General features: G+C 40.8%; 1 protein-coding gene across 1 annotated transcript; it reads right to left on the bottom strand.

Moving 5' to 3' along the window:
* Positions 1 to 2,198: 2,198 nt before the first annotated feature.
* On the bottom strand, positions 2,199 to 12,875 carry slc34a1b (solute carrier family 34 member 1b; the record flags this gene model as incomplete). The annotated part of the gene is made up of 10 exons (XM_084386243.1): positions 2,199 to 2,765; positions 4,068 to 4,192; positions 6,238 to 6,354; positions 7,389 to 7,556; positions 8,301 to 8,379; positions 8,460 to 8,552; positions 10,628 to 10,823; positions 10,921 to 11,032; positions 12,414 to 12,557; positions 12,755 to 12,875. 10 exons carry the CDS (start codon positions 12,873 to 12,875, stop codon positions 2,199 to 2,201), a joined length of 1,722 nt encoding a protein of 573 aa, XP_084242369.1.
* Positions 12,876 to 18,793: the final 5,918 nt, after the last annotated feature.

Below are 18,793 nucleotides of genomic sequence, written 5' to 3'. Positions count from 1 at the left end.
CCATAGGTTGTTTTAAAAGTTAATTTGATTAGAATTTGATTAGACCAAAATAAACAGGCTTTATGCATTTTGTTTGTGATTTGTGTCATGTATGACTTGTGCATCTGACATAATACTATTATGGTAAATGTGATGTCCTAATTATAAAATATAAAAACCGCAAATTTTTTCACAAATTTCTGGAAATCTTGAAATCCTGGAGGGACTGTCTAATACTCTGGTTGACTGTTCAGGTAATACAACCAACTTGAACAGCTTTCAGCCGGTGTCTTTCTCTGACCTGAGGAACTTAGTGATGCAGATGAAATCTACAACTTCGCCCCACGATGTTGTTCCCTCTGACATCGTAAGTTACTTTGATACAAATGGTTCTAGCATTCAAGTAATTATTAATTCTTAGTCACTTGTACTGTCTCGATAGATCACAATATCCTTCTGATGTCATGCTTTGAACAGTGGGTAGGCATTAAGGACTGGTTTGAGTCATTTCTTAAATCTAGAACATTCTCAGTGGCTATTGGCCAGTTTTTCTCATCATCTGTCTCATTCTCTCATGTGGGGTTCCTCGAGGGTCCATTTTGGGGCCATAACTCTTGCTGCTCTGCAATATCATTAGGAAATATACAATTTCTTTTCATTTCTATGCCGATGAATCATAGCTGTTCCTTCCATTAAAATCTAGAGATTCCCTGCAGCCTCTCATGGACTGTCTTGGGGATATTACATGCTGGATGGCAAATCATTTTGAATAATAACAGGTAATAATTATACAGGTCTGCCAGTAAAGCACTCTTACATGTCCCACGGTCACGTCTTAAATCAAAAGGTGACAGAGCCTTTGTAGTTGCTGTTCCACGGTTATGGATTCAGTTGAGAGCTCCTTCTATTTCTGTTTTTCAATCTAGACTGAAGACTCATCTTTACTCTCTAAACTGTAGTTTTAAACTGTATTTAGACATGGTCACAGGGTTGAAAAAAATGGCCAACTTGATATAAAAGCTTATGTAATTCACTCAAGCTGATGATCAGCATTTTATTTGAATGTTACGCATCTCCTTTCACTGAACAAAGGGGGATTTTTTTTTTTACCCCATTGTTTGAATGAATTTCTGTGGCTGTGTCGAGTAGCTTTTGTTAGGGGTTAACAGTTTAGGACCCATGGACCAGATGTTTGAAAAGAAGACCCAGAGTCAGAATTATAAAAAATTGAAGAAAAGTTTTACTGAAGATAGTTTGCAGTTTCATCAGCAGAAGTCAGCTTCAAGACTCACACAGGAGCTCGTAGGCCGCCCCGCTTACAGTTACAAAGATCACAGCAGTTATACCATTTCCAAGGTCTAAGCTACGTCATTGCTTACAGGCTGAATGATTCTTATTGGCCAAGAAATTGATAAACATAGTAATTTTCCACACATATACAGATAGACAGAAGCATATCTCCATAGATTATGCCGCTGACACTCGGACCCTGAAGTTAGGCACGTCGTGACCTTCCAGGTCGCAAATTTGGGTTGCTGGGTGCCAGCATGTCTCGAACAACAACTCAGTCAATCTCCAACAATGCCAGTGGTTCCTTAACCTGTAAGCAAGAAGACTAACACACACACTTGGCACACATCTTTTCCAAGGTTGGATTTGGCCAGGCTCTAACTATAAACAGGAGTCCCGTCTCAAAACATCAAGATAACAAGTTCTTTCTCTCAGGATAGGACACTTTATCCTAAATGGAAACTATAGGCTTTAACTGACAAATGGTACCTTAAACTATAGACTTAAATGACCCCTATGTGTTTTAACATGTTGAAGACCTTTCTCAAACACAAAACAAGTCCCTATTTAATTTCTGGAAGCTGGGATAAATAGGCAAGCAATGTTACTGCATTCAAATATCAAATACTGACATTAATGAATACATGAAAAGAACATTTCAGTAATCACACTGGTAACTTCTATAACAAAGTAAAATCTCCAGAGAAGTCATTCAACTCATTTGATATTTAGAAGGAAAAGTATTGATTAATACCTTGATTATAATCACTCATTACATATACATTGAAGCAGCAGTGGATTCCAATCCACTCCCTTCACTTTGCTTCAGAAAAACTCACAGAAAGTGCAGAGAGGAAACCTGTTTAATCACAATATGAAAAGAGCAACTATTTTAAGAGCCAAAAAGCATTTAATGGACCACATGAAGTCTACAGCCTGCTGCTCTTGCCATCCAACGAGTCAAAAACAGCCCCCGTCTCAGTCTCATAATCATAAATCAAAGTTGGGCAATTTTGTGCCAGAGGGGCATGATTTTTTTCAGCTTCATATTGTGTCAATTGTGGCAGATCCTCGGGTGACGTGCGGCTCTGATCACTGTTCCGGGCTTTCCTGCAGCACAATGTGACTCTTGTGATGATGGTATCCAATGGTTTGAGTGAGTGCATCCAGAGAGGTAGGTGGTCCCAGGTTTGCAGCCACCCAGGCAGGAGGTGAGGCTTTTGCAATTGCAGTCTATTCACAACAACAATGCAGAGGAGGAGAGCAACACATGGCACACAGATCCCCAGCAGAACCTGCCATCCAGCCATGGAGAGGGCAAAGACAATGGATGGCAGAAGGAGGAAGCACAGAATCAGGTACAGCACAGCAAACCACCTATATTTTGCTGTCCGCTCACCCAAATATCGCGCCATGCGAATAGGGAGACGGCTAAGAGGAACTGGGTACCAAAGCAATATTCCCAGAATGTTGAAGATGAAATGACATAGAGCAACCTGAGAGAGACAATGTGCAGAGCATCATGAGGGATGGAACATGGTTTTATTTGCTTTACAAACAGACTATCTGAATAATAGGTCTCTAGGAATGAGCAATACAACTTATTTTCAAATTCCTTAAGGCCAATATCGCCTACTGATGCCAATATCTCTATTAAATATACAGTATATCTGTATTTTTTAAGGATGAAATGAATACAATTTTACCATTTATCAACTTAAAGAGATAATTTAGGATAAATTTGCAAGCCTGTTTCTCAGTTTTGTTTTGTATTTTCAAATACATTTAGTCTATTTAATGCTGATTCCTTGAAAATAACAAAATCAAGAATTTTTTTTGTGTAATTTTAGACAATTATCATTAAATTAGAAAGCCATCATTCATTATCAACATTAAAATAAAGTTTTATCATTTGGTAAAGGGATAGTTCACCCAAAAATGAAAATTCTTTCATCATTTACTCACCCTCAAGTTGTTCCAAACCTGTATGAATTTCTTTCATCTGCTGAACACACACACACACACACACACAAATATATATTTTGAAGAATATGGGTAACCAAACAGTTGATGGACCCCATTGACTTCCATAGTATGAAAAAAAGTCAATGGAGCTCATCAACTGTCTGGTTACCGACATTCTTCAGTTCAAAATATATTCTTTTGTGTTCAGCAGAAGAAAGAAATTCATACAGTTTGGAACAACTTGAGGTTGAGTAAATGATTACAGAATTATATCCCTTTTAAGACATGCTTTTTTTTTCGGTGGTAAAATAATGGCCCGAAGCAGTAAATTGGCCAGTGCAAACCTTAGTAAATCACCTTGCATAATTCATTTAAATACTTCTGAAAGGGAAACTCCTACAAAGGCATATGCAATAAGGTCAGCCGCAAAAAAATAACCCTGTCCATGCCTTTTCAGCACAAATTTTTCACTGCATGTCTATAGTAAATCCTGACAGTAGTTTTTTTAACGCCACAAAGAGGGTTTGCGCTGGCGCAATCTGGCCCAAAGGCTTCGATCGTCTTTTCTTCCCTATTGTGACATATATCTGAGTGACCTTCTTGAATGAGGAAATAAATGTAGGGTAGGACTTGATTTTGCCCATCAGGAATTGATTGAAAAGTTAGATTAACGTTGTTTGCTAATTACTATAATCTTATGTGAGTGACAGGATCTATACAACATTAAGTATTATCGGAAGCATCAATATTCTAAGATCAATCCACCATTCCTAGAGTGCTCTAACTCAGTCACTGATTAATCGAGACAATGTTCAGGTCTCAAATGTCATCACCTGAAAGGCCGCAGCTAGCTTGTCTCCTGGGCTGGCTAATGCAGCTAAGATGGCTGTAGTGGTTGTTCCGATATTGGAGCCTAGGGTCAGAGGGTAGGCCCGCTCGATACTTATAACACCAATACCTGAAAGCACATTGAACGTGAGAGACACCAGAGCAGATGATTTCTGTTACTAATGAGACCTTCCAGTAAGGTGAATCTAGCCTAATTAAGAGAAAATTGGATGACCGTATGACCATGATGGAACTGACATTTACCTTATGAAAATGGCCCTGTTCTAAATAGCACACTCAGCCCTCAGAGTCTTGAATGAAATTATTATATTATAATAAAGTAATATACTGTATGTATATACACTACCGTTCAAAAGTTTGGATCAGTAAGATTTTTTTTTTTTTAAGAAATTGATCATTTTATTCAGCAAGGACTCATTAAAGGTGCAGTATGTAATATTGATAGCTAGTGGTTGAAATGGGTACTGCAGTCTAAATTCTAAATATTTGAGAGGGTTTCCATACAGAGGGCACGCAACACTTTTTAGATGGATGCTGAGGCTTTTTTGGTCGGGTAGAATCTGCGATCTCTGACCTACTTTGTTTGCTGGCTTCTATGGCTAAAATACGCCAAATGGCAACCCTGGGTGTCGAAAATAATATTGGGTAAATTGTCAGCGGGTGGGATCTCACATACCAAAACAAAAACAGACATTCCGACACGGAAAGCACATTTCAAGGTAGAAAACCTGGCTGTAGCATTGTTTATTCAGAGAAACAAGTATGTGAACATGTTATGCTATTTTTGTGCTTTAGTACAGTCAAAAAGAATTACATACAGCACCTTTAAATTGATCAAAAGTGACAGTGAAGACTTTTGAAGATATTGCTACAAAAGATTTATATTTCAAGTAAATGCAGTTTCTTTGAGCCTTCTATTCATCTAAGCATCCTAGAAAAATAATTATTAGGATTTCCAAAAAAAACAAAAAAAAAACTATATAATAGCTAAAAAATGTCAGCATCAAGTCAGCATTTTAGAATGATTTCTGAAGGATCATGTGACACTGAAGACTGGGGTAATGATGCTGAAAATTCAGCTTTGCGTCACAGGAATAAATGTGTAAAATTACACGTTTAAAATTTAACTTGAAGTTACGTTTCTTGAAAATGGTATGAACGTTTTTTTTCTGTAAAAAAAAAATACAAAAAGTATGTTTCTAAGAAATTGGCACATGTATTTTAAACAAAATTTTGAAAAGATTTTTCCTTTTATCAATCATGACACTCTCTTTTATCATTAACCCCTAAAAGTCTTCACATTGTGAAAAATTATATGATCAATAAGTTATGACGACACGTTTTAAATTGCTTAAACTCATCAAAATAAGTTAAGCAATTTTCAAACTTTTTATACAAAGTTATAAAAGGATTCAACTTATTTTTTTTTTACAGTGCAGATGTTTGAAAAGACTACCTGAGTTTGCCTTTGAGAAGAAGAAATAATGTTTGGAAAAATATAGTCACTCTGCACACATTATGGCTTGTGTGGCAGCTCTAAAGCTCTGTGGGATTAGTGGTCTCCCAGGCAGTGTAATTAGGATGCTGTGGATCCATAATATGTCATGCCTCACTAGAAAGTCTAATCACTGTGTGGCTAATTACAATAAATCCAGGAACACAGTTAGACAATCACTCGTCTTTCAATCAGAAGGCCAGGTGGATTAGAGAGGGTTGAGATCTCTCTTCACTTGGCACTGTTTCTCCCATCCTCTAAATTTCATTTCTCTCTCCCTCGCTCTTATTTGTTGAAGCACAACAACTTATGTCTGTCATTTCTCTGGGAAATCGAGTGCATGAGTTACTGCATTGAGTAAAACCTTCACATTATTCATCGACCTGAACACACCATTTATTCCCAGAGCACAAAGCTCATAGTGAATACGAATGAGTGGAAGTCAACAGTCAACCCTGTGAGGGCTAAAGATTAACTCCTCTGAGGCTCAGTGGTGTCTAAATGCAAATACTAGTGCATTACTCAGAGGTGATCTTGGGTGAAATGAATTTCTCGGGTTATGTTGATGCACAGCTAAATTATACCGAAGAAATTCAAACTCTTTGCTGATATTCTTGGCCATAGGTTCAGCCTGGTCATCTTAGGGAGGAAGGACTCACCTATCAAAGGAGTGATGGCAGAAGTGAACACCGAACTGCTCTGAACAACAAACGTCATGCCGGCACCAACCAGAATGGCCAGGTAGCCAGTCAACCAGCCAAATGGAAAAGGAAAGTCTGCAAGAAAGTGATTTGTTTATCTCCTGAAAATGCTGGAAAAATGACAAGATAATTGAGGCTCCCTTCAGGGTTTCTCAGACTGAAACACTGGATGAACTTTGTAGCATGCTTTCGAAAAGGGAATCTGACAAAGTGCTTATTGGAGCCGATAAATTCTTTCAAAAACTCAATTTAGACACGTTCTTGGGTCAACATATTCTGTGTAATCTAATGTAATAAAATGCAATCCTACCCCTACTTTATCCCTAAAATCAGAGGGAAATGATAGGTGAATAACGCTGATAAGCACCTAACCCTGGTTGTAAGCCTAAAATTGGCATAAACTTGTCTCTCAAATCTGATTGGTTGATTGGAATGTTTTTCCAGGATCAACAGAGATTTTGATCCAGGAACATGTTGCTCTTGGTGAAATCAGGTTCTGCGTCAGGGGTGGTTCTGCCATTAACCCCATCATGATGGAAGTGTTTCAATAGGGCAGTGTGCATTTACTTGTACTGTAAATTATAACATATTTCGAGAGGAGTTAGTATGTACAGGATAATTATGCAGCATTCAATTATTAAGGGAAATAAACAGAAATATTTGCTAAAAGTTGCCAAGTTAAATTTACCCCAGGGTAAACTAATCCCAACTTTTATCTGAGTTTTATATATAGGCCTATATATATATATATATATATATATATTGCAAATAAGTGAATTATAATATTAATATGTGAGGATAATGTGTGAGCAGTATTATGAGAGTCTTAAAAATAAAAGTCACTAATGAATAAAAAGATTTTTTTTTTAAACAGACATCTTTTAATATCCGATAGATATATTATGACAATATAAAAAAATCTAAATTGTTCAGAATAAATCTCATAAATGTGCTGATCGGACCATCAAGATTCATAAGACTATATCAATGTGTTGAGATGCAATACAGTGACATATGTGGTCAAATAAGAAAAATAATATCTGAGAAATCTTTTAAAGCATTTCACACGGCTCCTGACAATCACATTAACTGTATAAACTGGCAGTTACCTGTGTTGATGATTTTCTGGATAGCTTTGGCCACTTGTCCCTGGAGGAGGGAGTTGAGAAGCTTAACCAGCAGCAGGAGGCAGGTGCAAAGCACCAGCAGTGAAGAAGACAGCAGAATCAAGCCCACAGCCAGATCAGACAATCCCGTCTCCACAAATAGATGAGTGCCTGCTCCAATACACACATGCATTTACATCTTCACTCTCCTGTGGAAATGTGCCCGTCAGTCACGCATTGACAGGCATGTGTTCATCTTAACAGTGATTAGCCCATCAGCTGCTGATTATGGGATGTGTTAGTAGAAAAAGGATTTCAGATTCTTACAAAAAAAGTGGCTTCTAGAAATGAGGCCCACGTTTATAATTAAGGGCTTGAGTCATAGACTGTCCCCTGATAAATATTACCTATTTTTTCTCATTATGATGGCTCATGAGATTATAAAATTTGATTGTCTCAAAGTCAATATGTGAGGCAGGATGACTCAAAAGCTCATTGAAAGTTTAAAAACATCTTGCTTCCTAAAGCAGCATGGACGCTGTTTGTTACTGTTGTTGATGTTGAATGTGTAATTAGTCTTTTACACAAGCATCTGACTCAGAGGCTTTCTATCGCAGGATGTGCTAATACAAAATAAATGACAGTTATTAGCCCAGACGGAGCTCTGATTAAATGCAGAAGAGCCAAACAGTCAACAGAGGGACTCAGAAATGAGTTTTTCTTCACATAAAAAAAAGGGTGCGTTGTTTGAATAAGGCATTTCTCTGTATTAAAGTTTGAAGCCAGATAGAATGGATAACAATACTGTTTTATTTAAAAAAAAGTATGCATGAAATGACTAAAGGCCGAGTGATCAAAGGAAGGCTCTTTGCTGTGTTCACTATCCCTTTGGAATTTTGAAGAGTTTTGACTCACATTTTTCGGCATTCATGTGTAGTGATGTGGTTGATACAGCTGAGGCTTCTGAATGCGCAAAAGAAACATTCTCTTGGATCTGTGGATACATTTTTTTTAGATAACATCATGTGCTGCATCAAAAATCTTCATCTGTAGGCAAACAGAAACATTGCTCACCGTGATCCGTGTCTGACACCAAACTTTTATCAGGCTCTTATTGCGCAGCACCTCTTGCCCTGTGGCTATACCTACGATTACAGTCTTATCCAGCTGAAAGGGAAAAATAACATTTTCTTTTAACTCTAAACTCTAAGATTAATGACAGACTGAAGAGTACCAGAGGGCGAACAGTGTGATATTTAATTAGGCTACACAAGTTTTAACAAGCTCCAAAGTATTTAACAAGAAAACTAATGACCAGTTTTCTTTTTATTTATAATGACACCCAATTGGCCACATACTTTAATAAATAAATCACCAAAAATTAAAAATCTTTCATTATTTAATTATACTCATTCCAACCTTTCTTCCTTCCATTGAAAACAAAAAGAGATGTTTTGAAGAACTTCGTCACGCTGCTCTTTTCCATACAATGAAAGTGGATGATTATGAAGGGCTGTCAAGCTCCAAAAAGGTAAAAAAACTAAATAAGAGCACAATAAAAGTTGCGAATAAGACTTGCGTGCCACATTCTAAAGGTGATGTCACAAAAAAGGTCCATTGTCTGTTGTCAATACTGAAGTCACTTTCAAACTGTAACAAGGTTTGTGTTAAGGGAAGGAGGAGGCGGGAACCAGCGAATGTTAAATGCAACTTTAATCACAAAATAAACAAAAAGAACAAAATGGAAGTAAAGCGTCAGCCTCTCACGGAAGACTGCAGCATAAACTAAAATAAAACCACTAAAATAAATGTCCCAGGCCTGGTCCTCTCTCATCCTTCACTGTCATCACTCCTCAGTGGGACTCGAGACCATTGTGGTTCTCATTAGCATTCGCGCCACTGGCCTCCCTCAGTTCCCACTGCTCTCTGCCCCGCCCCGCTTGCTACACAAACCAAGCAGCTTTATATTTATATTTACATATTATATTTATTTATATATATTTATATTACAATATAATATACATGAATTACCCATAGCAGATATATACAGGTGGAGCTGGGGAAGGTGGAGGGTTTCTGAAAGCTCGCTGCACTACTAATGCAATGCTAAACAAGTATTTGAGGGTTGAGAAGCGAGATCATTGGCTACTGATACTGCAGGAACCAATCAGCTGCTCCCTACAGATAATGATGTGATTGAAAGCAAGTTGAGCTAAGGCTCTATTAGCCTGTACCATCTAGAGTTCCACGACAGAACTTTGTATTAGAGTCCACACCAACACACTATAACATTCTGTTCTGCTTTGTGGTTTATGTTGTCTGCTGCTTTAAATGCTTAAGCTCTATATATTTGTGTGGATTCTGACTGTAAATGTTTTTTATCATTCATCATCTGGAAAATATAATTCTGAAAGTGATTGCAACTATGTTGTTCCTCTGTGTCTTTATAGTTATAGTTTTAGTGTGGACTTTCGTATTGTCATATAATTAGAATGATTATTAAACTTAATAAAGGTGCATTGCGCAAGTCTCTGAGTTTTTGCAGAACTATGCCCCCTTCTGGCGACACGCGAAACTGCAACCAGAGTTGTGCACGCGGTTACGTGGAGTTTGCGTTGGGGTTTGGGATGAACTAGAAGCCGGTCTCTTTGAATCCATCTTCTACTTTTGCAAAAGTCGCTTGAGTTGTCTTCGCTGATGCGGATAATGGCGGCGAATACACAAACCTGCTAGACATAGCCAGGTGAGCGTGAACGCGGATGACGTCACGCCCAGTCGATTCCGTCCCGAATCCCTCTTATTTATTTTACTGTACAGGATTATAGAGGCAATCGCAGTGATCATAGTGGGCATCATTCAGCCCATCAGGCAATTGTTTAAGCATGTATGGGTTAGAAAAACGGGTATTTTTAACATGAAAAGTTGCTTAATGCACCTTTAATAATTATAGTCATCGTCTTTTGGTGTGAATGGCCCTTAAGTCTTCTGAAGCCAGATTTATGTGAGGAACAGACCAAAATGTAGAACAATATTCTCTGAAACATTTATTGCATAGCTTGAGAAAAATTTTATATAAAGCATGAGTCACATGGCCCTCTTTTATGAGATGGTGATTTTGTCATTTTCAACTGTGTACTAAAACTTTTCTTTTGTTTTTCAGAAAAGAAAGAAAGGCATCCTGTTTGTCCTGGAACAAATATTTCTATCAACCAATCAGATTGTATTACAGAATAATGCTGCACCTGTATAATACTTTTGGTGAGGGGTTCTGTGATGACTTTCAGGAGCTCTGGACCATCCTCTCCGGTCACGATGTTGAAACTTTCAACCACCGCCTCCGACGCGAGCCTCATCACGCCAGTGACGGCTTCCAGCGGCAACAACACCAACACTGACAGCCAGTTAAAGCAATCGTGCACTGTGGCACCCGCAAAGGCTCTGAAACAGTCCCACGCAGAAAGTGTCATTAAAGAGCTCCAAACTTTTTATTGATGGTTGAATGCTGACAGTGTGAGGTAATGTATGCTCTCTCTACCGTTTGAACTCCTCTCTCTCCCCTGCCTGCATCAGAGCCACAATGGTATTGGTGACAGATGTGCCAATGTTTGAACCCATGATGATGGGAATGGCAGATCCAACATCCAACACTGCATGAAACACAGAATGTAGATACAAACCCGGTCGATAGATGTGAGTCACGTTTCAGTAACAATCATCCTTGGGCAGTTGAGAGAGAAAAAAACATCAGGAGGCTGCTATTGTGCACAAAATGTTAATTATCAGGAAGTGAGTAGGCCTATTAGACTGCTTTCCTCCAAATAAATAAAAATCGTAATTTATGTTAAATTATTTTATAATTTTACCTGTATACATAATCCTAAAGCTTCCACTAAAGAGAAAAATATGCCGCGTTCTCGCCATGTCGTAATTGCTGTAATTATGAGATGACAACATGTGACATTGTACTCTGAGTTGTTCGGAATTATATACTGTGGCAACAATATCAATGTCAAAATGAATCTGCGGTGCACAGGTGGTACAGTGTTCTCACATGGTACAAGTTGGAGCAGTTTACAAGTTGCAATTAAAAGTTCTACGAGAATGTGAACGCTTTTTTCAAGTCGTAATCTCGTAATTATGATAACTATGACATGCCGTGAACGCACATTGTCCAGTGCAATATAAATATAAAACAATCAGCATAGCAACAAGAAAAACATTAGGTTATAATAATACAATAATAGCCTATTAATCATTGTCACTGCAATCGATAACTGGGACACAAGAATAAGATGCCGCCATTTGTATGAAATAAGAGAGAACAATTTCACAGTGTGATATGAGAGACACGAAAGTAGCGAGAGTTGAGTGAGGCAGGATGCGATGCCATAAACGACACTGTCTTGACTGTCTTGACACTTACCGACCAATTTAAAAATACATTCTATATAGTATGAATGCGTGTATGAATGAAATTCAGACATACATTTAGAAGGGTCTATCTGCGTTCCTCAGTATTGCAAAACCCAACCTACAAGTTAGGCCTTCAAGTTATGCCTATTGATGAAATATAGGATGCCCCCCTTAAGAAAATTGTGGATTTACTTTTAAACGGTAACATATTTTGATATAAGTTTAGCATGTGCTGGATGATTATGCATCAGCCAATGTGTTATTACAGGAAATAAATAGTAGCCTAGCATTTAGCTAAATTAGTTGCTATAGCACAAAATGTCAAATATTAAAAGAGGGGAAAGATTGCCCCTACTGGGGTAAGAAGCCACGGATAAACTTTTACAGAATGTATAAATTCAATTTGATATAATTCCTATTTATATAAGTAAGCATATTCAATGCACAAACTGAATATTAAGAAATATCAGCCCGCTAGCAATTAACCAATGAGAATCGAGTATTCCAGAGTGCTGTGCTGTGCTGTGCTGTGCTGTGCTTTAGGAATGTTAATATTCTATATGGGTTTTTGGATTATGCAGAGTACTGGGTTTGTAACGACTGCATCTGACTTACATCCAGAGGAGACCAAACTGACAACAATGGAGGTGGAAGTGCTGGAACTTTGGACCAGGACAGTAACCAGTATTCCGACCACCAGTCCCGCCACAGGGTTAGAAAACACTTTGTTGTTTTTGAATATGTCCCCTGCAACCTTACCTATCCAAAAATACAACACATGCCAATCAAAGCTTTTTTTTCTCTCTCTCTCTCTGAGGATGTGATGTTGAGATTAGTAGTTAGTGGTCACAAAGTAACCAGCTTTTCACATTTCATTTGGAAGTATGGTGTTTACAATATAGTTACTATATCAGTGAACAGTGGAAAATGTAAAACAAAAAGATGTTAAAGTTTACCTCCAGCTAACTGAAAGGCTGAGCTCAGGATGTCCAGAGAACAGATGAACATGTACAACAAGAAGAGAAGAAGAGGTATCTTGCAAATATTGATGAAGATGTGTTTTCCCATCATCCCCATCATATATGGTTCTGGATAAAAAGTTTGTTTTAAAGAATTTTTTAGGGATTACAGTCTAATCAAGAATGTTTTATTTGTTTTATCATACTCACCTACTATTTAATGGACTGATCTGAGATCTTTGTTGTAAGACAGGTAAAATAGTCCTACTTTTATTCTTCTATAGCTCAGATGATGTTATGGGGCCCAGATCACCGCTGGGAAAAAAATATTTTATTGATTTATATTTATCTTAATAAAACATTTTTAATCTTATAATGAAGAAGCAAGAGAGTCAGTACAATGTGCACAATGTGACTTGTGAATTCAGTGAAAATATAAATCAGCTTTAATTTCATCCCTCCTCAGTGAGATCCATTTTCACTTATCCAGGATTCAGAAAGCAGAAACACATTTGATTTAATTCTCCTAATACAGTCATTCAACAAAAGCATCATTGTAAGAAAATGTCTCGGGTTTGCTTTATTACCATTCTGATGCATTTTACCACCATTTCATGTAGTGTCTGTTTATGTGTTACCAATTAGCAAGTTAGCATTTGTATGTATCTCACTCAGATCGTCATGACCGTTTGAAAACTGAACATTAATAACTATAAAGTTCAATCTGTTCCTGAACATTAAAAGCTCTAAAACGGTAAGTTGCTTAATTCTTTCTTAATTCTTCTTTTTGATTTAAGTATAATTCTGTTGATAACTACAATCTTGATTGTGAAGCAATTACGCACAACATATATAAGATAAAAAGAAAACGGCATGCTCAATACATACCTCATCATATAATGATGCTCTGCGCACCTGGCTGCATGTGTATTCATTTATCAGCCAGCATTTATACATGCTATCTCAGTTTGGGGGACAAAGTCACTCATTATGCAGTGCATAGTTAAAAAGTAAATAGAAAAACATGGGGAAATAAAAGTTGTACATTTACTAAAGCCTCAAATGATTTTATTCAGAATGATTTAGCTGTGACAGAGCACTTTGATAAGCAGAGCAATAACTGTGTTTCTCTGAGGGGACAAAGAATGGACAGTGGGACACCAAGTGGTGAGACACTGATGAATGGTTTGTATATTTCCAGACGCGCTATGCTTTCCAATTATTATCGTCTGATTGCAGTTACTAAAAATGACCTGTGCATAAAGCATAAAGAGACAAATTATTAATGTTCAGATTTATAGAAGGCATGCACAGTTAAGTGTCAAATAATAATTTACACAATAATTCACTGCATACTCTAAGATGCATGAATGAATAACATGCCTTCAAACTCTCATGAACTATAAAATCCCTGATGTATTCAATCCGGCCACTCACTGTTCTGGAATGAGCGACCCCGCAAATAAAATGATCTCACAGGTCATATTTAAACAGTACCATTAGTTAACATTAGTTAATGCATTACCTGACACTAACCCTTAAATGCATGAATTTTTCGCCAATCATTATTACATATTTCACACTGTCTTTAGTGACCCGGAAATATCTTACACGAATGGACTTCTACCTGTCGCAATAATATTGTGGCACTGACACTGTTTATTCTCCATTATAAATATGCTTACTTGATTCACCTGCTATTGGGGGGAGGTGTCCGGGAGGGAAATGGTTAAGAGGGAGGGGCTAAAGACGGAAGGGCAAAAAGAGAGGGGGCGGTGAAAAGTTAGTCTAACGTTACATCTCTTCTTGGGGCGTTCTTGTTGTTTTTGGGGACAGCCAAGAAACCTCCTGATACCCGTGTTTAGGTTGTACACATTCAGGAAATAAACCTCAGCCATTTGGTGCTTGTAAACCGGATCCTCGTCTCCTTTCTATTTCTCTGGGAAAGTGCATGATGTCACACTGGTGTCAGAAGTGGGATCTTAAAACCACAGTTTTCTAGTCGTGATTCCTAGAAGAAGATGGAGAATAAGCTGGTAAGATCGCTTCAATTATCTGCTGAGACGTTAAAGCAAAACAGGGGAGAGCCCCGGCATGGGAGTAATCCAGAGGGAGAGCGTGCACGAGAGGGAAGAAATGTGCTGATTAGCGCCCAATAATCATTTTCTGCCGCTTTTGCTGAACGAATATGATCAAGAATATTCCCTTAAAGCTAGACCACAGTCCCCCGCACCCTGTTTTAGCATGTTTCATGCTTTTGGTGAACATGATTTCATCGCGAGCACTCCGGTCTGGAACGCGGATCGCAACTAGAAACGCTGGTAAACAGAGATAATACTGTACATGGGTCAAGGCGGATGAAACCTTTTCTTTCTGTCCTGAAGATTCAAGCTACAGTTATAATCATACTCAAACGAGCCATATGCATGTCGAAGAGGGGCTTTTTGGCGAGCTGTACAGCTCCGTTGGCAGCCGAGCTAATCCATTTGTCTCACCAGAACAGATTAATAAACCTTATTCAATCGCCCCCTCTTACAACGTTCAGTGGCCAACTGCACTGCCATATAACTCCCCCCACCAAATGAGCTGTGTCCACAAGCACTCTGACTTACCAATGATGAGTAATATGAGACAAACAATGGAAACTCAGCCAGTGTGGGGCATGTGTCCGACCTTATCAGCTAAACATTCAGCGAAAGCGTGAGGGATGCCTTGGTTCTGGACTCGTTCGTACGGGGATTGACCCCAGGTTGGTTACGGCAGCAAGTACGAATAGCTCAGCCATCTAACTTTGATGAAGCCCTTGATCAAGCGCAGGTTATGGAAGGGATATTGGATTAACGGCTCAGCAGAATGTTAAGCAACAATAATATTGGCCGCCCCAGGGTTTTTGCTGCATACTCCGGGGAGCAGACTTAGTCGTAAACTGTTAAGGCGAGTACGTCCCAGAGGGAGCTTGTGGTTTGTTGGCGCTGTGGAAAAACAGGTGCAACCCTGGATGTGGCTCTGTCCACTCCGCCGTCGGGATATGGACAGGGGCCTGAGTAGAGGGAGAGGTAGCAGCCATTCGAGAACCTCCCTGTGGATCGTCTGTTGCTTTGGTTAGTCCAGTAGAGTGCTACCGAATAGAGGCCAAAGTGGATGGACAACTGGTGCGGGCCTTGTTGGATACTGGCTCTACAGTCACCATTATTCATCCTAAATTATTGACAAGGAGGGTCCTTCAGACCACTTGTTTTCCCCTGGTCACTGTCATGGGTGAGAAAGCAACTTTGATGGGCCGTGTGAGGTGGAAATCTGTGTGGAGGGACACAGTACAGTTATGTGGGTTTGGGCCGCTAAGATTCCAGAATATTGTCTCCTGGGTATCGACTTCCTACACCAGGCAGCTGCGGTTTTGGACTTGGGGGCAGTGACCCTAACGCTAGCTGGAAAATGTTCGGTGCAAAATCACTTTAATTCTATATGGCCGAGTCGTCTATATGGTCGTCTGAATCCTAGCTCACAAGCCCAGGGGGTTCCAGGTCTAAACTCTTCCATTTTGTCACCAACGTTACAGTCTGTAGAGACACCATTTTCTGGCTCTGAGGTCGGGCTTTCCACCGTTCCACCACAGGCCGTCTCTGATAGTGGGAACTGCAGTCAAGTTGGGGAGAGCCCAGTTTTGATGCAAGCGCGCAAAAGCTGTTTGGGAGAGAAGTAGTGAGGGTTTGGAGGAACTCCAGAAGCAGAAATTATGGCGAGTGATGGAAAGCCATGATAACCTCTTTGCCGCCTCAGCCAGTGATGTCAGGCAGACGAAGTTGGTACAGCATTGTGTAAACACGGGGGATGCACCACCCATCCGGCAACGTGCAGGTTACCTCCCATAAGGCAGTCGGCTGCAGATCACTGCCTAGAAGAGATGAATGCTTCGGGAATTATACAGCTTTTGGAAAGCCCGTGTGCCTCGCCAATGGTATTGGTCCTTAAGAAGGATGGCCGCTGGCGTTTCTGTGTCAACTTCAGACGCCTGAATGAGGTGACTGTCAAGGACTCCTACCCACTTCCGCGGGTTGATTAGTCTCTGGATCGGATCGCTGGGTCCAGGTGGTTCTCTTCGCTAGATCTGCGTAGCGGGTATTGGCAGGTCCCTCTCAGTGCTGACGTGAGACGAAATACTGCCTTCACGACAGGGACAGGCCTCTGGCAATTCAAGACCATGCCCTTTGGTCTGTGCAACGCTCCGGCAACCTTTGAGCGGCTGATGGAGCGGGTGCTCCAGGGTATTCCGAGAGAGGTGTGCCTGGTCTATTTGGACGACATTTTATTGCATGGAAAAGACATTGAATCGGCCCTGAGAGCTCTCGACCTTGTCATTACCAGAATAGCCCAGGCTGGTCTGAAATTGCATTTGGAGAAGTGCCAGTTGATGCAGAAAGCCGTGACCTTTTTGGGCCCCTACGTGAGCACGGCAGGGGTGGCCACTGATGAGCAGAAGATGGCAGCTGTTCGCGATTGGCCGGTCCCATGCAGGCTAAGGCAGTTGCGTGCGGGCTTTCCTAGGACTAGCATCGTATTATCGGAAATTCGTCCCTGGGTTCGCCACTGTTGCTGCTCCCCTCCATGAGTTGACAAAGAAACCACAGCGGTTCCAGTGGGGGCAAGAACAGCAGCAGGCTTTTGAAAGCCTGAAGGAGGCTTTGTGTCATACGCCAGTCTTGGCCACCCCAGACCCTAGATTGCTATTCATCCTGGACACAGATGCCAGCAATGTAGGTCTGGGTGCGGTTCTCTCCCAGGAGGGGGAAAAGGGAGAGAGGGTGATTGCCTACTACAGTCAGGCCTTCAACAGGGCAGAGCGTAATTACTGTGTGACCCGACGAGAACTCATAGCCGTGGTGGAGGCAGTCAGCCATTTCAGGCATCACCTCTGTGGGTCTTAATTTTGTGATCCGAACAGATCATGCCTCCCTATGTTGGTTGTTGTCTTTCCGGGAGCCAGAGGGACAGGTGCGCGGTGGATAGAACGCCTGCAGGAGTTTCAATTCACCATTCAGCATCGCAAGGGGGAAAGTCACCAGAATGCGGACGGGTTGTCAAGGCGCACCTGTATGGCATCCTGCCCACAATGTGAGCAACTGGCTGTATATGTGATGCAGGGACTGGCTGAAATGACCCCGGAGATGGGGATGGAGGCGTCTTGTTGTGCAGTGCTGCCTGATTCAAATGTAGCATGGGCCGTTGAGCAGCGCAAGGACCCTGAGCTCCAGGTAGTCATCGACTGGGTGGAAGCCGGGGGTAGGACATTTTGGAGTAAACAAAACATTAAAACGAGTTCGGCAAGAGTTCTATTGGCACACCTGCCGTAGGGATGTGGAGTCATTCTGTCATCGGTGTGCTGCTGCACTGCTAAAAAAACGGCCAACGGGCCGGTCTTATGCCCCGCTACAACAACGGCTGGTAGGGCTTTCCCATGGATCGTGTGGCCGTAGATGTACTAGGACCGTTCCCACAGACCCCTCGAGGAAATCGGTTTGTGGTGGTCGCGATGGACTACTTTACAAAATGGCCAGAGGCCTATGCTGTTCCCAACCAGGAGGCAGGGAGTGTGGCGGATGTCCTGTTGGAAGGTATGTTTTGCCTGCTTTGGGTTTACCTCTGAGATGCATACTGATCAGGGGAGGAACTTTGAGTCACATGTGTTCTCTGAGTTCTGCCGGCAGTTGGGCATCCGAAAGACAAGGACAACTCCCCTACACCCCCAGAGAGGTACAATCGAACACTGGCCACCCAGCTAACCCTGTGTGTGAGCCAGGATCAAAAGGACTGGGATCTTCAGTTGCCGATAGTCCTTGCTTGCAAGTCGGAGTGCGGTGCAGGAGACAAATGGATGTACGCCAGCTCTCCTCATGCTGGGCAGAGAACTACGAACCCCACCCTCCCTGTTGATGGGTCAACCGCCAGATGCACCAAAGGCCCCACCTGGGTTGGTGTATGCCCATCAGCTACAGGACCGGCTGCAGTCAGCCCATTAGTTTGCTCGTCATCAGGCTT

This window comes from Rutilus rutilus, assembly GCF_951802725.1.
Source record: "Rutilus rutilus genome assembly, chromosome: 18".
Taxonomy (NCBI): Eukaryota; Metazoa; Chordata; class Actinopteri; order Cypriniformes; family Leuciscidae; genus Rutilus; species Rutilus rutilus.
Note: the sequence above shows the minus strand (reverse complement) of the source record. Positions and strands in the feature narration are given on the sequence as shown.